General features: G+C 42.4%; 1 protein-coding gene across 2 annotated transcripts in view; it reads right to left on the bottom strand.

The window, feature by feature from the left end:
- Positions 1 to 1,811: 1,811 nt before the first annotated feature.
- shisa6a (shisa family member 6a) overlaps positions 1,812 to 27,327 on the bottom strand; it is a 32,940-nt gene continuing 7,424 nt past the window's right edge. Inside the window, exons 3-9 of one of the 2 annotated variants that reach the window (XM_089018568.1) lie at positions 26,315 to 26,475; positions 24,793 to 24,882; positions 22,340 to 22,408; positions 6,233 to 6,298; positions 4,211 to 4,231; positions 3,730 to 3,858; positions 1,812 to 3,647 (exon numbers count right to left, since the gene is read on the bottom strand). In XM_089018568.1, the coding sequence (XP_088874694.1) occupies positions 3,022 to 3,647; positions 3,730 to 3,858; positions 4,211 to 4,231; positions 6,233 to 6,298; positions 22,340 to 22,408; positions 24,793 to 24,882; positions 26,315 to 26,475 (1,162 nt within the window). In that variant the 3' untranslated portion in view covers positions 1,812 to 3,021. The remainder of the gene's footprint in view (positions 3,648 to 3,729; positions 3,859 to 4,210; positions 4,232 to 6,232; positions 6,299 to 22,339; positions 22,409 to 24,792; positions 24,883 to 26,314; positions 26,476 to 27,327) is intronic. The other variant, XM_089018569.1, reaches the window with a different exon arrangement.

Genomic DNA, 27,327 nt, shown 5'->3' on the forward strand with positions numbered 1-27,327 from the left:
ATTAGCTAGCTAGCTAGCTTTCTATCTATCTATTTGAGTTATTTCTGGGTTGAGTGAAGGCTGGTGCGTGTGGCTGCTGCTGCTCACCCACTGAAAAACTCCTGTGACTGTGAAGTGACCTTGGGAGTTTTGAAAGGCGCTTGGAAATTAAATGTATTATTATTATTATTATTATGTATGATTGGGGAGTTGATCTGGTTTCCATGGCAACTAGGCTACACAGCCTCGGGCTAATTTGTTAGCACATCACCGCCATCGAATTGACAGAAAAACATCCCCTTGATTAACTTCAAATGCTAATTCCTTGGCTAGCAATCAAAGCTATTGATCACTCGGGTTGCAGTGCACTTACATCACCATGGCAACAAAGGTCACCTTGGCATCTTTGAAAGCTAACTGTACCTTCCGGCTGCTTCGATCACAGTTTGAAAAAAATGAAGTGCTATTGAATTGAATTTGCGGAAATGGGCCAATAAAGGCCTAGCTTGAGCCGCTGCACGTGATTTTTTTTTTCTTCACTTTTTATAACAGGAGCAAAAAAACGTTTTAATGTCGCCATTATGGAACTTGTGCATGCGCGTGTGTGTGTGTTAAATTTTGTGGGGGGGAGGGAAATATTTTTGTTCATTTTGAAATGAGTGTTGACATGTGAGTTCTCACCTCATGCTCGTTTCGCAAAACACTCCAAAGTGAAAACAGGAATTCTAAATATGCAAGATAATTCTCAGATACCTTGTGTCGAGTTATAATAATAATAATAATAATAATAATAATAATAATAATAATAATAATAATAATAATAATAATAATAAACATCATTTAAAAGCGCCTTTCAAAACTCTCAATGACACTTTACAGTCACAGGATATTTTCTTCTGCGGTTGAGCAGCAGCAGCCAGTTTTGGAATAGCCTGAAGAATTTTAGTTGATTTCTGCCAAGTGAAGAATTTCCGATGATGTTAGCATTTTGCGCCGTTGTGGATCATGAACAAGGCTGATTGGATTTGTTCCAAAGCAAAGCAGCTCCTCTCCTCTTTTAAATGTCGCTGGTGGAGGAAGTGCAAGCAGACAGGTCGATGATGTCAAGTTGGCCAGGAAGATACCAGATGTATGAGGAAGGCGTTTGGAGCCTTCTGACTTGATCAGGAGGGTCTGGGTGACAGGTTCCCACCTGGGTCCAAATTAAGCGTCAAATGATTCCGTGAGACATCACACAACAATTCGTCTGAACTGGCGAATGTGAACGTGCACAATATTCATTCTGTATGATTGCTGCGCATGTGCTACATCCCCACGAGGAATATAATTGCTGCAGAGAAGTGTAGTTGGACCTCACTAATAACAGTTGCTCTATAAATTTAGGGAATGATACAAATAAATAGTGAGTAAATCCATATTCAACATCACTTTCAAGTTTGACCACATCATAAAAACCAACAAACGTGGATGTGACAGCTGTCAGTCAATTAACTTAAAACTCATCAAACGTAATAAGTGGAATTTATTTAAGTTTGTTCGAGAAGAATTAAGATCAAGCTAACAGCAACATGGAAACAGAAGACTTTCTGCCTGCTGATTGGCTGGAAACAAAAGGAAGAAACGTAACTTAATAAAAGATTCTTCTCACACTCACACACACGCACACACACACACACACACACACACACACACACACACACACACACACACACACACACACACGCACGCACGCACGCACGCACACACACACACACACACACACACACACACACACACACACACACACACACACACACACACACACACACACACGCACACACACGCACACGCACACACACACACACACACACACACACACACACACACACACACACACACACACGCACTATAAGTATAAAATCAGCAAATGTTCTTAACACACATATGGAGCTCCCATCGAATTAGATGCAGAAAACAGCGGACATTGGGAAGGAGCCTATTTGGCTGCCATTTCTTGGACTTTTTACGCAAACTCTGACGTGAACTGAACCAATCATAGCGAGGTCAATAAACGATGGCTGTGATGCAATCACAAATCCTATTTATGTATTTATTCAAAAGTCCGCGGAAGAGAAAGGAAAAAAAGTTAAAGCCAAAAAACATTGACAAGAGACTTATTTACAATATTGGAGCAGAACTGCGTGTATGCTAATGATGATGTCATCTGCCATGTGGATCTTATCGGCAATGTCAGTACAAGTCTTTTTAGCATGAACATTACTAGCATCATTCTACGAGGCAATGATAATGACATCACTGGGTTCTGGAGTGTTGCTAATGTGATTTATTTATTTATGGTGGCTAACAATAATGTCCCTAAAATTGGATTATTGTATCATTTGGCATTTTACCTAATAATGATATCATTTGCCTAAGAGAGAGAATGCTAATAATCCCCAAAACCTTCCCTTTAGAGAAACATTTTTTTTGCTAATGCTAGTGCTGTCTCTAGCATACGCACGCTGCAGGAATGGTGGGAACAATGTTGTTCACCGTAGATGATTATCAGCAAATAGTGACGTCATGGCTAGCAAATGTGTGCTTTGGAGTAAAAATAACATCAAAATTGTGGCTTAGTAGCTTAGATAATAATGACAATATCACTCGCATTAGCATGAGCGCAAAAGCTTACGATCACTTTGCCAAGTGAGTGGTATTTTAGCATTCTTGTGAATGATGACATCGCTACTATCAAGCGTAGAATTTTAGAATGAGCATTTTTTGCAAACGAGGACATCATCATTAGCATTTTTCTGACCACAGAAATGCGAAGAATGAAGGAGTAAAGGAGACTTTATTCTAGCATTTAGCATTAGCAGTTTAGCTTATGATGACATCATCACTAGCTTTTCGTGGCTGCGTGAACTCTCGGACACGTCGTCTTTGTGCAACGGTGTGAATGTTCCAAAATGGCGGATCGTTTGCCACGGCGAAAGCCCTTGTAGTGCTGTTTGCTGCCAGGAGAGGAGGCGACTGGAAGTGGACGAGCGAGGGTCCCCCGAGTCAAACGGTGACCTCGTTGGTCCCGTGATGATGACCCCCACCGAACTGTAGGTGGTCCACAGTGTGCGTCCGGCGCGAGGCAAAGGCCTGCCTCTTGGCGGCGCTAACATGCGTGTTTACGCCGAGCGTGTTGTAAGCATCGCCGGGCTCGGATAGCATTTTGCCCATCCGGTGGCGCTCGTGGACCGGCGTGACGGGCATCAGCATGTCGGCGTGGGACATGGCGCGGGCCATGGCTTTCTGCCGGAACTTGTCACGGCGCACGGCGGGAGATAGCAAAAGATCCTGGGAGCGCAGGCGCTCGGCCGACAGCAGCAGTTCCTCCGATGGATGGCGACCGCTCCCGTGGGAGGTTGCGGCGGAGCCGTACAAAGGAAGTCCGCGGTCCCCGCGGCGAGGTGTCCTCGGCGGGGAGAGGACGTGGTCCTGTGACATAGCGCGCTGGACGCGGCGAGGTCGCTGACGCTGATGTTGTTGTTGATGATGATGGTGATGATGATGCTGATGATGATGATGATGATGCGATGGCGGTTCGGCGTTCAGTTTGGCCATGTGGGCGTGGCCTCGGCCGCCCAAATCCGCATGGTGGCGCTTCCGGCTGTAAAAGTCGTCCACTTCCTTGTCACCTGACGCACAAAAACAAATAAAACAGGGGGAGCGGGTAGTGTCGGCATTGGGAATCTATGATTTGTGTGTTTCTGTGTTTACTCAAGTCAGAAGAGACGGCGAACTCGTAGGAGGGCGGGAGGTGGCTCAGATTCTGGAAAGATCTGGACAGCGACAGGTCGTATGGTTCAGTCGCCGCTGTCAGGATGTTGTTGCTCCGCGGCGCCCGTTCTGCCGAGCAGACAGAGAATAAACATTTCAAGACAGAAACAATCAGTGTTTTCGGAATGGTTAAAATCCCGTGGCAAAACATTGATCGACAGCAGGGCAGCTTTAAGCACAACCTGCTGTCTCATCACATAGTCGAGTGAAGTACACAAAAATTCATTGCATCCTCATAAATAAATAAAAAAAATGGTCATAGAGGTGACACTTTACTTTGCGTTTCTTTGCTGTGATCTCACAGGACCGGGAAAAACAAAGTAGAAATCAAGCATGCGATTTGTTGACTGACTGTAGGCGGAGTCTGTGAATAAGAAAGACACACATAGACAAAATGGCGGCAGCGGCGAGGAGGACTCACCGTATCGCATGTGTCTGTTTGCTAACAAAAGCCAAAGAAGAAGTGTCAAGGGACACATCACACATCGGAGCAAGCAGATGGTAACAGATAAGTCGAGAGCAGTTTCTTTGGATGCTAAGCTAAGTGCTATGATCATTTGATGATGCCGTGACATCACACTTCTTTTTTTTCATAGCACATTTTAGCAAACAGAAAACACAAGTTGTGCCCCAGAAGTGATGAACTCAAAGCAATTTGATTGGATGCCAATTTTGCCCAAAAAATATATAATCCATCCAAATTGACATCTAAAATCATCCAGCTATACTGTACAATTATTGCCAATATCTATAAAGAAAGACGTTTTGGATGAATTCTCGTCCATTTAACTCATTCACTACCAGACATGCAAAAATGTGTCCACTGCAGTGCCAGGGTTTTTGTCATTGTAACTCGAATTCCAGGACCCACAGAATACTGTGTTTTAGGACTATATAAACATTCAAGACAGCGTTAGAACCTTAGACTCTCTTCTGTCATCAAAAAAAAAAGTTAATTCCTAAATGACATTGGTCTGGAGTTATATGAGCTTGAAATGAGGGCGGCAGTCCAAAATACAATGCAATACAGACATATTGGTTTATATAGCGCTTTAACAACAGCTGAAGCGCGAACAAAACGCTAAAATGGGGAAAAGGGAAATGCTGCCCCTTGTGGAAGGGAAAAACACTGCCAGAGGCCAAGGCCAGCGCTTTATCGGCACCGAAGCATGAAAAGACTGCCTTTGAACTAACAAAGTTGAGTCCAAATTTCACTGTTTTCTAACCACTATCCTCTATTTTCCACTCTCTCTCACTCTGTCGTGTGCCTGTCTCTTTAATTTTTAACCCACCTCCCCTCACTGCTGCGTTCTTGACCAATCACGTGGCTTCAACCGAAGACTGGGGGCGGGGAATAGAGGACAAAAAAAAACATGTCGGCAGCCATTTTCTGTTTTGGAGAATGGCGTCACTCTATATCTGTCTGTAAACCCCCCCGAAAAATAGTTTGTATGCCAAGGTAAAATTTTCATACATTTAACGTTCGAAAAACCAAAAAGTTCGTAAGCTGAGGGGTTCATAAACCGAGGTATCACTGTATCACTTTTCAATCCCCAAATAAATTTGTGAATGACAGTGAATGAGTTCAGCATTCAGAGTGCAGACAAAAAAAGTATCTTCTTCTTTTCCTTTCAGCTTTTCCCCTCAGGGGTCGCCACAGCGAATCAGTGTCCTCCATCTATCCCGGTTTTGTGCATCCTCTTCTCTTACACCAGCTACCTTCATGTCCTCTTTGACAACATCCATAAACCTCCTCTTCGGTCTTCCTCTCGGTCTCCTGCCTGGCATTTCAAGACTCAGCATCCTTCTCCCGATATAGTCACTCTCTCTCCTCTGGACATGTCCAAACCATCTCAGTCTGGCCTCTCTGACTTTCTCTCCAACGCCTCTAGTATGAGTTGTCCCTCTAATGTACTCATTCCTGATCCTATCCAACCTGGTCACTCCCAAAGAAAACCTCAACATCTTCAGCTCTGCTACCTCCAGCTCTGCTTCCTGTCTTTTCTTCAGTGGCACTGTCTCCAGTCCAAACATCATGGCTGGTCTGACCACGGTTTTATACACTTTTCCTTTCATCCTAGCTGAAACCCTTCTATCACACATCACACCTAACATTTTTCTCCAGCCGCTCCAGCCTGCCTGGACACGCTGCTCTTTTCCTCACTCTCCATTGCTCTGGACAGTTGACCCCAAGTACTTAAAATCCTCCACCTTCTTTATCTCTTCTCCCTGTAGCATCACGCTTGCACTTGGATCGCTCTCATTCACACACATATATTCCGTCTTGCTGCGACTGATCTTCATTCCTCTCCTTTCCAGGGCATATCTCCACATCTCTAGTTTCTCCGCAACCTGTTCCCTGTTCTCGCTACAGATCACAATGTCATCTGCAAACATCATGGTGCAGACAAAAAAAGTATAGTATATATGTTTTTGATCATACCCAGCTTTGGCGTGAGAACAGTAAGGTCCACGTGGCTGTGCTGGTAGTCACGGTGATGGTGGTTTCCTGCGGACGCAAAATACACACACCCATAAAATTAAGATGATACAAAAGATAGCATTTTTTTATTGTTATATTTCGTTCTTTGGACAAGAGAAAGAAGTTATCAGTAGCGGCGGAGTGTCCGGCGAGAATAATCACAGATTTATCTGATGTCTTCTTTCTTATGTTAGAAGGAACATCACACAAAGCTGCCACTATCCTCGCCGAGGGTCCTCAAGTCCATCGACGATGCTGATTACAGCGAGTTGGCCAAAAATTGCTGCAAGCAATCGAGTTTGACGATGAAAGGGGGAAAACAACATAATTGCGTAACAATGTCATCGCTGGACAGCTCTGGGGCGATTATGCTTATTTTTGCGCCTGAAATGGGAAGCATTTTCACAGCCCCTCTTTGTTCAGCGGAAAGGTCGGTGCTGTTGGACAGTCTGCGGCTGGATGGATGCATGGCTTGAGGAGCCCGCCATGACAAGAAAGGAGCATCAGCGCAGAGAGCCGATGAGTATGTGGAACTGTCGCGGCTTGGAATTGAAGCGGATTTACGTGGGACAGGAGATGTGAGACAATCTCTTTTTGTCAATGGATGCTACAGCTTTGTGTTTGTTTTCAACATTTTGCTTGTAGCAGACGTGCACATTCCACCATGACGTCCCTGATTAACTGGTAAAAAGGACACTTTGATCCTCTCCTCTTTCATCTCGAACTGCTTCATACAACAAAGGGGGCGAAAGTACTTACGATTGAATGACTGTCTGTGTCTTTTGTGTTGTGTCACATTATTTTGTTTTTGTTGTTGTTTTGACTTCAAGATGGCAACGCGAGAGTAGCTGCCTTGACAGCAGCTCCTGCATTTTGTTTTTCTACTTCTTCTTTCCTTCCCTCTTTCTTTTATCACTTTGCTGCTTTGAAATGTAAATTTCTCTAGTGTGAGACTCTTCTAATCTAATCTAATCTAATCTAATCTAATCTAATCTAATCTCGTCAAAGTAAAAGTCAAAGTCAGCTCTATTGTCAAATATGCTAATATGCATGACATACAGCATTGATGAAATTACTGTCCTCTCGGACCCAGCATGCAAGGCACTTAGAATGACATGTAATCATGTAATCTAATCTGTTGTTTTGCTCGCAATGTAAAGTGGAAAGACGATGCAGGGAGGTGATGTGCATGTGATTTGAATGCAACAGGAAGTGGAAAGGTGCAACAGGAAGTGGAAAGGTTCCTATTTACACGCTACTATCCTTGGCGGCCGCTCGGTTCATTAAAAGATGAACCGAAAAGATGAACCACTATTATTATTACTATTATTAAATAATTACTATTATTAATACTATTATTAGTATTAAGATAATATTTTTTTACAAATGGGCGCAGAGGTCGGATGCATGAACAACTTTGGCCCAAACGATACAGCAAATCGGCCATCTTGGGAAACTTTTCATGAGAATCATGACAGGACAGATAAAGGTCTGCAGGATGCACGCCAGAAAAAGAGAACCTCAAATGACATAATGGGCCAATTGGTTTGATGACGTAACGTGGTACGCCATCCTTTATGAGCCCAATTAATGCCAAGAATCACTTGCTGCACCAGCCTCAACGTACACATTACAATTACAGGACGTGGAGGCACAAAATGTCTGAATGTCATGTTCGAAATGGAAAAAAAAAGGTATGACTTTGATGCTGAGACTCCTGCTGTCATTGAACATCCACTTTGCACTTTCATGTTGTTCCCGTTTGTCCATCTTGCCGCTAATTAGACCATCGCTCACTAGCCAGCTTGCGAGCTCTTCATTTTTTTTTTCATGTAAAATACATCATGGAGCCTGAGAGGGAGGCCAGACACGCACACACAACAGGGAATCTAAGGTGCAACGGAGTTAATGGGCCAAGTGATGAGCTAATGAGCCCTCGGTGCCAAACGGCTTCCACTCATGTTCCAGATCAAACGTTATTATTAACTAAAGTATCAATAAAATGTGCGACACAATCTGACTCGAAACATTCATCATTGTAAATATGTAAAAAGACTTTGTTATTCGCTTCCAACACGCAGGAAGTAGCAACACTGGCTGTAAAATTAGACTATCGGCTTGGAATATTCATCAAAGACATCTTCATAGCGTGGAACAATCCATTACATTCATGACCCGGTGAGTCTGGCTTTTGCATGTGTGACAACAGCAGAGAGTTACAGACACTCCAAAAAGGAAAACAAAAAATGAAAAAAATGACACTGCAAGAACAAGACCAAGAAAAAGTCATATTGACATCAAAGTTCGGTCCGAAAAATGAGCGTGTGTTCAAGTACAGACACTCCCCGACTTCCGAATGATACATTCCTAACGGTCGTTCGTAAGGTGAATTTGTTCGGAAGTTGCTTCATCCTTGTATGGAATTTATGTTTAGGGTTTGTATGTTTGTATGTTTGGGGTTTATATAAATATGTTTAAAGGACAACCGACGTCTCCGGACAAGTTGTGTCTATAATTTGTAAAATGGCTTCAAATGACTTCTACTGAGAATATTTTAATAAGATTCCACCGCATATAGCTATAGTTTACGTTTTAAGACTCGCGCTGAATATTCAGGACATCTTGTTTTTGAGTTGGTGACGAGTCCGTACGTGACATCACGAAAGGAAGGCCCCTGCGCATTGTAGCGGTCCTTCCACCACGTCAATGTATTTTGCTGTACTTATTTGGTCTGGGGACCTCATGTTGCACCCAAAAGCCGCCAGAAGAGGGTGTCCAAGCTCCATATCAGGAATTTATTAGCCTGTGGAAATAGAGGTGGCCACAGGAGGTCGCCATTTTATGCGTCTTTTCTGGTGATTCGTTTCTCCCCAATGTTGCCTCAAAATGGCATGGAATACATTCTTTACTCAATTGCAAACATGTATGCTTTCCTCTTCAGAACTATTTGAATCATATTCATAACTGGGGGTGTAACAAGAAAGTATATTCTACGAATCTGAAGCCATTGTTTTGATCCTCCTGAATAGCAAGACGTCTTGGCATGACGTCACGAACTGGGGGCGGGACTTTCTGAAAATGCCCAATTTGCAGCTCATTTTTTTTCAGATTTTGGACACTTTAAGTCATTTTTATTGGTGTTTTGCATTTGAATAAAAATATCATACTGCGTGTTTTGGGTATTTTAGATGCTATAAAACGTTTTTCTGATGTCAGTTGTCCTTTAAGGCTTGTATAAGTAACCTGTACTGGTTTGTACTGAAAAATAAACTTCTTATCTTTCGGCTTTCCCCTTCAAGGGTTCGCCACAGCGAATCAGTGTCCTCCGTCTTCAGAGGTTTGATTCGCACGTTTGTTTTGGCCAAGCTTTTACGTCAGATGCCCTTCCTGACACAACCCTCTGCATTATTCCGGGCTTGGCGCCGGCACAAGAAGACACTGGCTTGTGTCCCATTGTGGCTACGGAACAAGCAACTCTATGTTGGACTGAAAAATAAACAATTAAAGGTGCGTACATGTACAACTGGAGAGAATACTACATATGTTACTCCAAAAATGTTCGTATGTACCATTGTTCGTAACTCGAATGTTTGTAAGCAGGGGAGCGTCTGTATCCTGCTGAAGCTGGGGAAACACCAGAAAAGGGATTGCGCTCGGGAAAAAAAGATCGAAGAAGAAAAAAAAAGGAAGGAGGCAAAACAGGAAGTGGTTAAGACAATGCAGGAAGTAGACATAAGAAAATAGAAAGGAAATGGAAAACAAGTTAAATTGATGAAGATGAAGTGAAAAAGAGGTCAAAATATCTTGGGACGTCTTCAAATATAAGTGCCGTACACGTGGATGTGCACGTTGCAGCATTTAACGAATTTACTGCCAAACGTGCAAAAATGTGTCCACCACTCTAGTGCCAGGGTTTTTGTCATTTTCACTCACATTGCTGGACCCACAGCATATTGAGTCTTAGGACGACATAAACATTCCATGCAGCATAAGAAACTAGAAACTCTCTTCTTTCATAAGAAAAAAAGTTAATTCCTAAATTATATGGGTCTGGAGTAATATGAGGTGCAAATGGGGGCGGCTCTACAAAAGGCAAATGCTGCCCCCTCGTGGAAGGGAAAAAACATTGCCAGAAGTTTCACCAGCCATTCCCAAATAAATTGGGGGATGGCAGTGAATGATCTAAAAAGAATAAGTCAACTAACATCAGCGCCTACCACTCATCTGCACTACAATCCCCCCGCCCCGTTGGCTGGTTTAAGGCCAACAAACATGAGGTCCTCTTGAGATCGGTGGGCAGATTTGGGAAGTCACAGAATCCAAGTACTTTGTTGCTGGATGAAAGTAGATTTTTCACATATTTGTAAATAAAATGCATGACGAAAAAAAATGGTCGAATTGAGTAGCCATAATTTTTTTCCATGACTCCTACGAGACATGGGGGGCGGGGTGCAAAAAAGATAATTGGGCCCAGTGTGGACCTTTACACTTCGGGGTGTTTTTGCTTTGGATGTCAGCATTTTAGACATTAACGTTTCGTCCAGGGGGGAATGAATATGCGGTTGGACAAGGTCCACTGACTCCATCCTATTGTAGCAAGTCTTTTTTTTCCACTTCGGTACCTGGTGTGAGTGCTGTCGCCACCTGTGTCTGTTTGTAATATCCTCACATTAAGTGTCAGCATCCACCAATGCAAGGGCAAAGTAAGTAAAGCACACGAGGAGCCGCTTAAGTGCTGAAAAGCCCCCCCCAAATGAAAGAGGACCGAGTTCGACAGAAGTGGAGCACATTCACTTTATTCTGCAGTGAGGACGCAACGACCCAAATAGTGTGCACCCAATCACCTTTTTTTTTCTAGCGTGCAACTTGTCTCTGGTGAATCAATGTGGAAGATACTGAGATCGTTGCAGTTTTCAAATTATGTAGACATCTTCCTTTTCTTGATGCTTACAAGCACCTGAACTCAAACAGAACACTAATGCTTACAACTTGATGTCGGCTACTGAGACATCAGGAAATGACGCTGAATATCATGGCTCCCTTAAAGGACAACCGACGTCACTTTTTTGTTTTTTAACTGACACCAGAAAACCGTCTTATAGCATATAAAATACCCAAAACATGCAGTACGATATTTTTATTGAAATGCAAAACACCAATAAAAATGACTTAAAGTGTCCAAAATCTGCAAAAAATTGAGCTGCGAATTGGGCATTTTCAGAAAGTCCCGCCCCCAGTTCGTGACATCACACCAAGAGGTCTTGCATTGATTCGGAGAATATGCTTTCTTGTTACACATCCAGTTATGAATATGATTCAAATAGTTCTGAAGAGGAAAGCATAAATGTTTGCAATCGATTAAAGAATTTTTGAGGCAACATTGGGGAAAAATCTCTCACCCAAAAAAAGAGGCACAAAATGGCGACATCCTGTGGCCACCTCCGTTTACACAGGCTGCTAAATTCCTTATATGCCGCTTGGACGCCCTCTTCTGGCCTTCTGGCGGCTTTTGGGTGCAACACGAGGTCCCCAGACCAAACAAGTACAGCAAAATACATTGACGTGATGGAAGGACCGCTACAATGTGTCTCTTTTACGGTCAAGGGGGGTCCTTTAGTGACGTCACGTACGGACTCGTCACCAACTCAAAAACAAGACTTCCTGAATATTCAGCGCGAGTCTTAAAACGTAAAATATAGCTATATGCGGTGGAATCTTTGTAAAATACGCTCAGTAGAAGTCATTTGAAGCTATTTTACAAATTATGGACACAACTTGTCTGGAGACGTCGGTTGTCCTTTAAAATCACATTTCCGGAACAACTGTTAGCATAACACTAACATTACCGCTTGATGCAGGAACAGTAACATACGTAGCGTAGCGACGGAAAGCTAAAATGTTCAAATAAAGAAATACATATGCCAAACACAGGAAATTGAGCCTCGCAATGGAGGAAGTAGACACATTCAGCACAGGAAGTAATAATGGGAAACACAACAAGTACACAAGGGCAAACCAGGCAGTAGAGATGGGCAGAAGTGGAAGAATAAGTAAAATTTGGTACGGCAAAGTGGGCCAGGAGACGATGAGTGGCAAAGATAGTGTTTTATGGCTGCCAAAGGCACCGCCCCCCTCCAGGAAGGAGGTCAAGTGCTCTTACGGGGAATTTAATTTGCTTCGCTTTCTCCCTGCAGCGTGCCCTCTTCCTCACGTTTCACTTTTTCTTTGTGTGACATTTTTACCGACAGAATAAAGAAGAGAAGAATGACACCATTCAGCGAGTGTCACACTTCCTGTGTCAAAGTCCACTTTTTTTTCTCAACGGAACAAATGCAACAGAAAACAAAGACGTTTATTGAATAGATTTATTACACTCAAATTGGCACCCCACCCAAAACATACACATTTCCAGGTAAATTAAAGGACAACCGACACCATTTTTTTGTTTAATAACTGACATCAGAAAAACGTTTTATAGCATCTAAAATACCCCAAACACGCAGGCTGATATTTTTAGTCAAATGCAAAACACCAATAAAAATGACTTAAAGTGTCTAAAAAGTACTTCAATTTGAAACCGGAAGTGGCCAGTTTTAGAAGGTCCTGCCCCCATGTTCGTGGTGTAGTTCTTAAGAGGAAAGCATAAATGTTTGCAATCGATTAAAGACGTCCTCCCATATCAATTCGAGCCATCAATGACACCAATGTAGCTCCCTGAAAATGCACGAGATGGCACACAGGCTCCGATGGAAATGGGATGATTCGTTTGCTGGAAATTTGTGTCAACTAGTATCAAATAGTAGTCTTGGTGCAACACACAACGATTCACCATCACGTTATTGATGTGTTTTACTTCTAATTTCGCCATCAACACGATGTTTTCAGACCAAACTAAGTACCAAAAATGCATTGTGTGTCGCTTTCTCGGTCAGGGGCATTCCTGACGTGACGTCACGTCTGGAATCGACACCCACTCGAAAACAAGACTTGCTGAATATTCAGCGCGAGTCTTAAAACGTAAAATATAGCTATATGCAGTGGAATCTTTGTAAAATACGCCAATAGAAGTCATTTGAAGTGATTTTAAAAATTATGGACACAATTTGTCAGGAAGCGTCAGTTGTATTTTAAGGTCCATCTATATTGAACATCATAAAATCAAGATTGATGGATTAATGACCCGGATTGTGACGTTTGGAGATATTAAATTTTGTTGTTTAAAAACAAGATAAAATTACTTTGTTTTGATTGAATTATGACCTTCGAGGGGTGGCCCGATCCTACAATTTTGGCACAAATCAGATGTTTCCAAACAGCTCGATGAACAATAATGTAAAAGGTATGCATTTTTGTTTTGCAAAATTAGTTGATGTATGACCCCTCCCCCCAAAAAAAGCCATAAAACTAATTTCCAAGCAGTACGTTACCAACAGCAAGTGAATGTGACCAAGTGTTTGGATTAACTCATTCGCTGCCAGATGTGCAAAATGTGTCCACTCCAGTGCCAGGGTTTTTGCCAGAAAGAAATTCCTAAATTATATGGGTCTGGGGTTATATGAGCTTCAAATCAGGGCTGCTGTCCAAAATACAACACAATACAATACATACACATTAGTTTATATAGCACTTTAACAACAACTAAAACTGGAAAAATGCACTAACATGGGAAAAAGTGAAATGCTGCTCCTCGGGGAAGGGAAAAAACATTGCCTGGGGTCTGGCCAGCGCTTTATCGGCACAAGAGCACGAAAAAACAACAATTCGAACTAATCCGTGGATGGCGCTCTATGTCATATTTTCAATTACCGAATACATTCGTGAATGGCAGTGATTTAGTTAAAGCAGCCCTTAGTATACATTTTGTAGTCACGTGTCGCTTTTCGCACGCTTGTCATGATGCCGGTCGCCTCTTCACAGGGACACCTTTGACAGATTTTGGCACCAAACACAGAAGAAGGGAGAAAAGAGCTTGTTTCAAGGTGTGCCTTTATGTGAGACCGTGTGAGAAGCAAATGTGTTGGCCTTTTAGAAGAAGCAACTTTTCCGTGTGTTCAATAAAGCTCAAACCAAACAAAGTGAAAGCGCCAAACAAATGCAAAAAGAAAAAAGAAAAGAAAAGGAATGCACTGTGCTCAGAGGATGATAGTAACGACTCACAAACTCTAAAACGAGTGACGGGCCATGGATTTCATCGAGAGGCCTTCAGTAGTGCGTTTGAATCAATCCAGACTGAAAAAAGTGTGGTGTGATTTACTACAAGTCCACTAGAGGGTACTATTAGCCAGGAAATAACTTTTGATGTTCATTTTTTTCTTCAAAAGCCCATCTTGAAAATAGCTTTAACAGTAAATCTCCAACCAAATCAATTTCTTGTCTGTCCCCTTTCAGCCATTGGTGTTTGACCAAACTGCTATTAAATCAACACAACATACAGGTAACATCCGATGTACGACCGGTGCGAGTGACGACCACCTGCACTTACGACCGCGACCGCCAGAGCCTTTTTTTTTTATTCTACAGCTGGGACTGCCACGGTGAGATCTGCAAAGGACCATATGTAGTGTTGAGGCTGCGTTGCCAGATGCGCTCAACATTCGTTTATATATATATATACACACAAAAACAAGGCAACTAATAAAATAAAACATAAACACTTGAATTTTTTTGTCTTTTGTAAAAACAAAATATAGCATACATGAGGTGCGCATTCGGTTTCACGAGTGCCTAGTCTAACGCTAATTAGCTTGTTCGCATGCGTCTCACAGACGTGAAGAGCTTAAAAGCCTTTGAATTGAATTGATTCCCAAGGTCACATTAAGCTCACAGCCTGATGGATTGGGTGTTTATTGAATATTACAGTTCGGAATGCATGACGGACGAGTCGACTCGTTTGTTTTACGTGAGCGAGCGCTCACAGCCTTGTGATTAATCCGTTAACATCGCTTGATATTTTCAAATCAGCTTTGGCTTACGTTGCTAAAGAATATCAGTAAACGGCAACTTGAGACTCGAGTTCACGTTTTGATTCTGTCTCAACTTGACACAATTGCAGCCGATTGGCCGAGTGTTGTGACACACGAGAAGCGATGAATCTGATGAGTCTGAATCATGTCGCCCATGTATCCTTTCGAAGAGATTCTAGGGTTATTTATGCTGCACTAAATGTTTATGTAGTCCTAAAACTCAATATTCTGTGGATCCTGGAATTTGTGTAAAAATGACAAAAACCACGGCAATGGAGTGGACACATTTTTGCGTCTGGTAGTGAATAAGTTTAAATAAATAAAAAATGGCCCTTGCCCACAGCCACTCAACCTAGTTCAAGGGCTGAGCCATTTCAAGGGCAGACACTCAACGTGAGCTCACAACAGACAACTAAAGTAACCCTGTGACATAGTCACAGATACTACAGTGTACTAGACACAGTTGCGGACTGTTGCGTTTTTTTTTAATTGCTATTCTGCATAAAAAAATTATAACAAAATAACTGTGTGATGGCTATGTTGCAAAATGTGTATCGTAGGGGGATTTGGGAACATAAGCACCATGATAAATGAGGGACTGCTGCGCCAGTTACAGTAGAATGCTGTACTGTATACAGTACACATTAACACAGGTACGCTTCATAGTGCTGGCCCAAAAAAGTATAGTGCGTGATAGTGCGTGACCCAAAAAAGGTAGCAACAGCGGGAAAGTGAAGAGAAAGAGAAAGGAAAGAAAAGTGTCCTCATGTGGGCCGGCACAGATTGTGTGCTTCAGGGACACCACAGGCTCAAATAAAGCTTCGCTGCATGGGAGACCAACATATCCCGGAAAAAAAAGTTTTTGGGGAAAAGCAGGCTCAGGAATGCATCTTTCCAAGCACCACAAGCTGAATGTCAATAATAACAGCACCAAAATGAATTGGATCAAGCTTGACAATAAAAAACTGGTGAGGACAAAAAAAAAAAAGCAAAATTCAAATTGCTAATCGGCGAGTTTTCTTTGCATTCAGTCAAGCCGCTCTAAATGCAATCAGTGCTGTTTGTTGTTATTCTTGTTGTCGTCGGTTCATCTGGCTCGTCTCCTCGGGCTGACGGGTGATGATGTTGATGATACTCTGCAGCCCCCAGATCACAACTTCAATTAATTTCACAGTCGGCGGCACCAGCACTGATTCATTGTGGATTCTTTGTGTGTGTGTGTGTGTGTTGTTCTTGCGTGCTTCTGGACAGAAACAAGTGACTTGAAGGCCAGCACAAATTTAATTTTGGAAAAAAAATCCGCCCTCAGAGCCAGTTTGACTGAGCGACGTGGATTTGAGGTCAGACTATCAGGATTAGACCCACAAGAAATATACACGCCACTATTCTAGGAAAGACACAGGGCTGTGTGTGCTGAGTTAGTTATTTTGGTTCATTTTGGTCATTGAAAGATATCATTTGATTGTTTTTAAACACACACAATACATGATGTATATAGCTGAAGCTGTAACAAAGTACTTAACATGGACAGCTATCATATAAAGGAAATAAAGCAGTCACAAAGATAGTAGAAAGCACCAGGGAGTAAAACCATGATAAAATCGGAATAATACTGAGCAGAATGCCAAAGAGTACAAGTGAATTTTGAGACGGGTTTTAAGTGTTCAATGGGAGGTCATTCTGTAATGATGCCCAAGGTTATCTTTGTATGGGGGCGGGGTCCCTGAAAATTAAGCACGATGACATTTGGTAAATACGTTTTTCACAAGTATATCCACAAACAAAAAACTAAGAAGGCACGCATGCCAAGAACAGAAAGTGTATACTTTTGCTGCCACTTAGGGCCAGTTTGGTCCTTTCTAGGCGTTACTTCCATTCACTGTAAAATTCAGCTCTTGAGGACATTGAGCACCAGACAACCCACAAAAAATGTGAAAGCCAAGCCTGAAAAGACACAAAGAGTCTACCATTTTCACCAGAAGTGGCAATTCAAAGGACAACTGACGGCTCTGGACAAGTTCTGTCCATAATTTGTAAAAGCACTTCAAATGTCTTCGACTGAGCGTATTTTACAAAGATTCCACCGCATATAGCTATATTTTATGTTTTAAGACTCGCGCTGAATATTAAGGAAGTCTTGCTTTCGAGTTGATGACGATCCCCATGTGACGTCACGTTTGGACGGCCCCTGACCGAGAAAGTGACACACAATGCATTTTGGGTACTTTTGTTTGTTCTGAAAACTTCGTGTTGATCTGTGTTGATGGCAAAATTAGAAGGAAAAAACATAAATAATGCGGTGGCGAATTGTTGTGTGTTGCATCAAGACTATTTTTGATACTAGTTGACACAAATTCCCATCAGACAAATCAGCCCATTTCCAACGGACCTTGGGCGCCATCTTCTGCATTTTCTGGGACACTACATTGCTGTCATTGACAGCTCGAATTGATATGGGAGGACTCCTTTAATCGATTGCTAACATGTATGCTTTCCTCTTCAGAACTATTTGAAACATATTCATAACTGGATGAGTAACAAGAATCAGAATCAGAATCAGAAAACCTTTATTCGTCCCACAATGGGGAAATTTGCAAAGCATCTTCTGCGAATCTGAAGCCATTGTTTTGATTCTCGAGCAAGGCAAGACGTCTTGGCGTCACGTCACGAACTGGGGGCGGGACTTTCTGATAATCCACAATTCACAGCTCAATTTATTGCGGTTTTAGCACACTTTAAGTCATTTTTATTGGTGTTTTGAATTTGACAAAAAATATCAGCCTGTGTGTTTTAGGTATTTTAAATGCTATAAAACGTTTTTCTGATGTCAGTCAATCAAATTCAATCAAATTATTTTGAAAATTCTACTCCTGCAACCAGTTGCACTTGGCGACCTACATTTTTGCAGATATCTCTGTCTACAGTTGAACCCAGAGAAAAGCCGACAAAAGCCAGGAAGTCCACTGTGACTGTTTAACTCATTCGCTGTTATTCTCGAATTTATTCTGAAATTGAAAAGTGTGACATGGAGCGTCATTTTGTTTTTTTTTTTTTTTTTTTTGCGGGGTCTGCCGATAAAGCGCTGGTCAGACCTCTAGCAATGATTTTCCCTTCCAGCATTTGCCTTTTTTCCATGTTAGTGCTTTGTTACAGCTAAAGCTGATAAAGCGCTATATAAATCAATATGTATTGTATTGTATTTTGTCCAGCCAGCCCCATTTCAAGCATAAATAACTCCAGACCCATATAACTAAGGAATTAACTCTTTTTTTCTGATGAAAGAATTGTAAGGTTTCTAACGCTGTAGTGAATGTTTATGTAGTAAAAAAACCTCAATATTCTGTGGGTCCTGCAATTTGAGTGAAGATGCCAAAAACTCTGGCACTGGAGTGGACACATTTGTGCACATCGTCCGGCAGTGAATGAGTTAAAGTAGCCACATGAGGCTAATTTGGACTATTTGCAGGGGACCTTCAAAGACACACCAGATCTTAAAATGTCAGATTGCTACCAAATTCAAAGCAGGCACAAGAGACAGATGAATCACTCACTGAATTGTAAAAATAATGCGGGGTTCGATATAGACAGTCCATTCCACCATCCAAGGCATTCCTCATGTTTTTTTCATTACTCATTAAAAAACATGATTGTGAAAAAAAGGAGCAGAGTATGGAACATGTATACGGTCATGTTCCTTCTCGTTCTGCGGAGATGAAGCGTGTTATGTGTGTGCGTGGTGATGTGGGATTGAAGGGTCACAGGAAGCGAGTGGGCAGCGGCTTCATTCACAGCAAACATGACTAATGACGCCAACCTGCTGGTGACTTTAACTTGGGGCGCAATCATCAGCATCCTTTGTGTGCACATTTCTCGTGCATACAGGTGTGTGTTTATGTGTGTGAGGGGTTTGATTGCAGTCGTAGTACACCCACTGACGATAGCCCCTTTGTGCAAAATTGGAACATCAAAGACAGAAGAGAAAGACATTTATTGGCCTTTGCTTTTCAGCCTCTTCAGATAATAATGTGATAAACCAAACTTCACAGTCCCGTTTGGGCATTTCCTTCCTTTCTGGATCTTTTACGGCAGCAAGTTTGATGCCCGTATGACTCCAAATAGCTTTGTCCAAACTCCAAACGATTGAATCCTACATCTTTTTTCTCTAAACTTGGATTGGATTCGATTAGGCTTTATTCGTCCTGCAGTGGAAAATTTGACATTGCACAGCAGCAAAGTGATGGAAAGAAGAGGAAAGGAAGAAGTAGAAAAACAAAATACAAGAGCTGCTGTAAAGGCAGCCACTCTCATAGCGCCACCTTGAAGTCAAAAGAAAAAAAATGACATCACAAAGACACATCATTCAATCTTAAGCACTTTCTGCACCCTCTTTGTAATATGAAACAGTTCTAGATAAAAGAGGAGAGGATGAAAGCGTCCCTTTCACCAATGGATCAGGGACGTCATGGTGACATATGCACGTCTGCTACAAGATAAATGTCGAAAGCAAACACGAATCTGAAGCGTCCATTGACGAAAGAGATTGTCTTATATCTCCTGTCTCACGTAAATTCGCTTCAATTCCAAGCTGCGACAGTTCCACATACTTACTTACTTTTGCTTGTTCCAAATACCACATTTCCTCAAGATATCCCGAACTTTAGTGACATCCCATCGGTGTGGGAATACTTTTGCCTTTCCGTCTCAAAATGACCAATAGTGGAGCTGACAACATATAAGCATGTGGTTGCACATACATGTCCTTGCATCGCAGTCTCTCATCACATAACTTGACGTGCCGCAGGACTCAAAAGGCGCCAAACGTGACATTGGGGCATCGCTTCGCTTTTGGATCGTAATGGTGACCATTCCATGCCACACTTAAATCCGACCTGAAATATACGAGATGACTGCACATACATGTTTCTGTGTTGCCATGGCAACGTCTTTACACTCTGGCTCCCGGCTCATCACGTGCCGCTTATGATTTTGCTGCTTGACATTCATGTGGTCCATTTGTATGCCACGCAGGCACGCAAACAACATACACACACACACACACACACACGCATGCACACACACACACACACACACACACACACGCACACACGCACACACACGCACACACACGCACGCACACACACAATTTAGAAACTTTTGCATGACAACATCTACGACTGCTTATACTGCATGCCAAACACAAAACACCACCATCATAATAAAATATGATCAAATTCAGTAAAGACCTGATTTTGATGCGATCTAAAAATGATCCCAAGTTATGATCTGGTCACTACGTGGGTGACTTGGCATTTCTTAATTGCATATATTTCGAGAAAAAAAGGATTTGTCAAAAACTTGGCCAAGAAACATGATTCTGAGCAAGAACGTCCGGTGGAAGAGGGCAACCAGCCAGCAACATTGTGCTTACTCCAAACATGGACTTCATTTATTAAAAGTGAGTTAATTGTTTTAAAATGTCACATGAGTTACACTCTCTATGGAGCAGCTTTGACATTTTCAGACATACATGTGTGTGTTGTGTGTGTGTGTGTGTGTGTGTGTGTGTGTGTGTGTGTGTGTGTGTGTGTGTGTGTGTGTGTGTGTGTGTGGCCATTACAAATGCTAATTTCATTTGTTACTTGAGTCAAAGTCATGGCGCAGCACTGCTTATTGATGGCAACTAACTTGTATTGTTTAGAAGGCAGATTGTGTTTTGGGCTATGAGATGATTATTTGTGTGCAAATTAGAAAATACAGTGATACCTCATCTTACGAACGCTTTAGCCAATGAACTTTTCGGCTTACGAACATTAAATTTATGAGATTAAAATCTTGGCATACGAACAATTTATCAGGAAATACACGGAGCGCCACAAAGAGCTGGTTCTTGTAGCTACTAAGAAGGTTCTGGAAACGGCTTTTTTTTCCCCTCCATTCCCGGCCCCCAGTCTTCGGTTAAAGCCACATGTGATTGGTCAAAATCAGTGGTAGAGGAGGGAGGGGAGACACGCAGCAGGAAACACGCAACAGTGAGCAGGGGGAAGTGTTACAGAAACGGAAACACACGCGCACACACACACACACACACACACACACACACACACACACACACACACACACACACACACACACACACACACACACACACACACACACACACACACACACACACACAAGGGAGACGACAGAGCTTGAAACAAAAAAACAAAACAAAAGTGAAAACTTAAACATAAAACAAAAGTGAAATGGTGAGAAAATGGATAGAAAACGCAGTTAAATTTAGACCCGTTTCAACTTTATTGATAGTTCAAAGGCCGAGTGTAGACTGCAAGGTTAAAATATCCCATCAATCAGGCGCCACAAACAACCCGCACGAGCCATCTGTACAATTTGAAAAGAATATACAAGCAAGGGAACCAGCTATTAATGAAGTTTCTAGTGTGTCTGCCTGCATCTGTTGATGGTGCAATATTACAACCCAGAGCTCCTTGAGACACTTTATGCAAAAAGCTATCCATTCCATCATGCCATCAACGACCATCACAAAGGTAAATAAAAAGACTTTATTATACAGTACAGTACATTTGTTTGATTACAATACCATAGCACATTTATTATACATAAAATAAGGTATATTGTGTGTAGTTTTAAGGCTTATTTAGTTGAAAGTTATGTTTTATGGGGACCTGGGAACGGGTTATTCTAATTTTAATGGTTTCCTATGGGAAATTTATGTTTGGAATACACACTTTTCACCGTACACACACATTCAGGGAACCAATTAAGTTCGTAAGCCAAGGTATCACTGTATTCGGATGGAGAGAGTGGACACAATTCAGTAAGATGCTATAATATGAGTTGTTCTTTTGCAGAGGATAGAAAATGACATGCCTGTGAGGCTTGTTCGATGCATCCCTGTTGGTGTTAAAAAATACACAGCTTGAAGAATCTCAATTGTCGCTTGTTTAGCCTGTTTATGGTGCTTTGCATTGTTTGTTAGCATTAAGCTCGGTGGACTTTCCAAAAGAAAAAGAGGGGTTTGGAATACAGGTGTAATTCGGTTTCATGATTCATGATCATTTGCAGAAATAATACTTGTACGTACCGTATGAAACGGGGAGGTCCAGCTCGTTCTGCCAAGACATCTGCGCCGATTCGTCGATGGAGTGCTGCGCTGTAACGACACAAACACAATGAACAAGAAGAAAACGAAACGATGGCGTGTGGATGAGAAGCTGATGAATCAGAGTGGAGAACAATGGCTGCCCGCCGTGACGCATTCACACGCCGCTGAGGGAGTGTCACATTGTCACGCGCAAAATGCCACTTCAAGTTTCCTCGTGAACCAGCTGGCGACAGAAATGCCACCAACGGCAACAGCATTCAAACGGACAAACACCAGAAGGAGGCACCTACGGTGGGTGTCGCCATCACTACTTTTCATATCCTCCGCCTGGCAATACTTGACTGCTCTGATTGCTTTAGTTCGAGCATCTGTTCTGGTCACCAAAATCAAAAATTAAGTATCCTAGACACCTAGACAGTTGCCCAAGCCACACAGCTTGGACCGTGTGGACACAAGTATTGGGACATGGACAATAAGCCATATTTAACTCATTCACTGCCAGACGATATGCAAAAAATGTGTCCACTCCACTGTCAGCGTTTTTGTCATTTTCACTCAAATTCCAGGACCCACAGAATATTGGTAACACCCAATACAGCTAAAATATGACTTACAACTGAGTTCCGTTCCGACCAAACGGTCGTAATTCAAAATGGTCGTAAGTCGAAATCCATTCAAAATGTTGAATAGAGACTCGGAGGCTAAATGACTCGCAAACTCCCCCGTTCTGGTGCCATCATATGGTTGATTGCTGTGCGAGAGTGAGATACTGGCTGGCTGGCCAAAATTGTCATACATGTTGCCGGCCTGCAACCGCGGTGCGGTGCCAGGCGTTGAATTAAATTTTTAAAAATCGAGTCTTCAGGTCGTGGTCGTAAGTACAGGTGCTCGTAAGTCGAGCTGGTCGGATGTTACCTGTACAGCGTTAGAAACCTTATACTTCTTTCATCAGAAAAAAAGTTTTAATTCCTAAGTTATATGGGTCTGAAGTTATCTGATCTCGAAATGGGGACGGCTGTACAAAATACAATACAATACATACAGTGTGTGAAATAACGTGCTGTTGAGCGTTTGTTTTGCAATTTGCATACTCGGTACGGCAGCCAATCAGAAGCCTGTTTTGTGCTTCGGACTATACCGTGACTAAAGTGTACTTGAGAGTCTTGAAAGGCGCTTAGAAAGAGCAGTCCATGTGGCTTTGAGCAGACAACGCAACGCAAAAATTGCATTGTGCACCATGACGAGAAACAACAACTGGAACAAAATCTTCAGCAAGTGATATTTACCATAAATTAAGCAAGGGAGCATTTGTGGTAGGTACTTCCTTAATTTTAAAAAAACCTTTATACTTCGCAACAATGTTTTTTTTGCGATTAGTTGTTTTATTGTGTTTCAAGTTGTGAAAAATGGGGCAGGCAACTTTATGGCCAGGCAGGCAATTTTTCAGAATTGTCTGCCCGGGTGTCCGCTAACTTTTTGTCATGAGTTTCAGACACTGACATACATATTGATTTATATAGCGCTTTAACAATAGATGAAGCTGTAACAAAGCGCTAACATGGACAAAAGGCAAATGCTGCCCCCTCGTGGAAGGGAAAAAACATTGCCAGTGTCACGTTTAAGTTTGTGACCTGTCGGGCCCCACCTTCAGCTGCACCGGTGGTGTTGTTTTTCATCAGTGGCAGTTAAAAGGACTCCCGGCACGACCATTCAGTGTCGGGATATTGTTTGTTTCATCCTGTCATGTTTTACTCATGGTTTTGTTTGCTACTTTGGACTTTTCTGTTCTGATGACTTTTTTGTTTGAGCTTTTGTCCCTGCTGACTTTTTTTAAATACCATTAGTCAAATACATCCTGCTCCTCCGTCCTGCCTGCTTTTTTGTGGTCCACCTTGCAGACCGTCAAAGCCAGAGGTCTGACCAGTGCTTTTTCGCCAACCATTGCAAGAAAAACCAAAAGCGGAACAAATTCGGGAATGGCGCCCCCCATCGCACTTTCACTTCCCGAATAAATTCTGGAATGGCACCGAACGAGTTAATTACACCATTCAATGTTGGCACAACATTGATTGAAGTTTGAGTGTTATATTTCAGATCCTCCTAAAACAATAATTACTAAATATTTTACTGGTTAGCATGTCGGCTTGACAGTGAAGAAGTAGAGAATCCGACTTCAGCCTTCCTGTGTGGAGTTTACATGTTCTCCCCGTGTCTGCGTGGGTTTTCTCCGGAGAGTCCGTTTTTCTCCCACATTCCCGAAACATGCATGGCAGGCTTCTTGAAGATTCCTAAACGTCGTGAGGTGTAAATGTGAGCGCTAATGTTTGTTCGCCTATGCAATTGGCAACCAATTGACGGTATACCCCATCAACTGCCGGACAATGGCTGGGATCGGCGAGATTGGAAAATGGATGGATGATGTAATCGATTACCTTTGAGGTGTCCTCGTCCGAGTGTCACAAAACCTGACGAGATGAGCATGTCATTGCCTGCGCTGTGAATTGTCTCCATCCCATAATGCTCTGTTGACACACATAAAGATCTTATTAATGGGACCTGCCCCGATCCAGATTATTCTTACATGATATATCTTACTTATATTATATAAGTGTTGTTTTCACGTACATAAGCGAAGTCATCAAGCCAATCAGATGGGTTAGCATTTTAGCTGGCACGTGGTTACCCAAGTGTCACGTTCCAGGGAGGTGACACCATCGAATCTGGGACGCGCTTTTAGGGCACTCAGCAAGCGGCCGAGAGAGCTGATCCCCAGAGCGCCGGCGCAAAAAAAGTAGTTTTCGGTGATGAGGAAGAGTGTACGCACCCCAGTTTGAGGGTTCACAACGAGCGCGATACACAGTCGGACGCAAAACTCGTGTTTAAAGGACAACCAACACCATTTTTTTGTTTCCTAACTGACATCAGAAAAATGTTTTATAGCATCGAAAATACCCAAAACACGCAGGCTGATATTTTTAGTCAAATGCAAAACACCAATAAAAATGACTTAAAGTGTCCCAAAACTGCCACAAATGAGCGCGAAACTGGGGAGATTCAGAAAGTCCCGCCTCCTTGTTCGTGATGTCACTAGGGGCCACACACTGCCTTGCTCCAGAATCAAAGCAATGGCTTCAGAGAGTTCAGATTCGGAGAAGATGCTTTCTTTTTACTCATCCAGTTAGGAATATGATTCAAATAGTTCTGAAGAGGAACGCATAAATGTTTGCAATCGATTAAAGAAGTCCTTCTGTATCAATTCGAGTCGTCTGCAAGCGATGAAATCGGTGAAGATCTGGACTCCGATGTAGCGGCCATAAAATCAACAAGATGGCGCACAAGCTGCGTATTGTCCAGTATATGAAATGGGCTGATTTATCCGCTGGGAATTTGTGTACACCTTCTTTATGCATGTCACCGCAATTGGCTGCGACACAACGTTTCACCATCATGTTATTTTTGTAGTATTGCTTCTAATTTCGTGATCAACGCAGTGTTTTCAGGCGAATACAAGTGCCCAAAATGAATTGTGTGTCGCTTTCTCAGTCAGGGGCGTTCCGAATGTGACGTCACGTCGGGCATCGTCATCAATTCCAAAACAAGACTTTCTGAATATTCAGCGCGAGTCTTAAAACGTAAAATATAGCTATATGCGGTGGAATATTTGTCAAATGTGCTCAGTAGAAGTCATTTGAAGTGATTTTACAAATTATGGACGCAACTTGTCCGTAGGTGTCGGTTGTCCTTTAAATCGTCGTATGCCCCCACGGGGCGGAGTTAGTTCATGGATGTCAATCAAACAATGTCATGGAAAGCATATTCTCAAGATACAATTTATTGGCCTGCTCGTTCAACTTGAAGGTTGTTTCTTCCGATTCTTGATATTGATTGATGACAAAAAGTGTACTAGTAGACTAGCACGGACAAACAGATGAGGAAACAAGCAGTTCAAGTTACCGTGGTTAGAGGACTTGGCGTGCACGGGTGTATAGTTGTTCTTGATAGTCCGGACAGGTGTATCGTCTTTGGGTGACCCATCCATCATGGCATCCATGTTGTCGTGCTCATATTGGGAAATGGGAACTGGGCCCTGCTGTCTTAAAATGTCCGCCAGGGCTCTGAAATCAAAGACGGATGGCGATTGAAAAATGATTTCATTTTAAATGGAAACCGGACCTAAAATGATAATTTATGCTCAAAATAAATCCATGCAGTAGTAATACCCTTCATTTGCAGACGATAACGATGTCGCTGTCTGTCTATGTGCGTTGATGTATCGTTTTTGCCTAAGAGGTCCAGATGATGTACTGTGTTTTTCTTTCATTTCACACACTGTTTAAAACATGACAGTACTGGTATAAAGAAGTGGATTAAGTCAGCGAAAACCCTGCTGAAAACACACGGCCTGCCACGCTGCATTATTTTAATGACAAATATGCGTCTTGTCTTAATAACCGAAGTGAAACACTGCACTAATGTGTTGACACGATTCTCCAGGTAGAAAGTCCTGGGAGTTGATGAAGTGTAAGTCATCACCGCCATGTTTTTGCTAAAGTGTGTCAATGAGGACCTAAAGCCAGCGCGTACTCCACTTTCCCATCAGCGTGTGTGACTTTGGGAGCCTCTGTGAGTATTAATAGCGTTTCACTTCCAGGAGGAGAACACTTTAGCTCAGTCGGCCATCGCCAACGCGAGCAGCCTGATTCGCCGCGTCCCATTTGGGGGGCAATATTGAGTGAGGTGGGAAATTGGCAAAAGGTCTTCAGAATCGGATTTTTTGGCCAAGTGCAGCGCTGTAAAAAAGTCTTTGCCGACTTCTAGATTTATGCATTGTTTGCATATTTATCACACACAAAGGTTTCGGTTCATCAAAATAATTTTAATATCACGCGCAGGCAACCCAAGGAAATCCAAAATGCCGTTTCTAAATGCCAATGTAATTTATTTTGACACACACACACACACACACA

This window comes from Hippocampus bargibanti, linkage group LG17, assembly GCF_051943395.1.
Source record: "Hippocampus bargibanti isolate YZ-2025 linkage group LG17, ASM5194339v1, whole genome shotgun sequence".
Classification (NCBI taxonomy): domain Eukaryota; kingdom Metazoa; phylum Chordata; class Actinopteri; order Syngnathiformes; family Syngnathidae; genus Hippocampus; species Hippocampus bargibanti.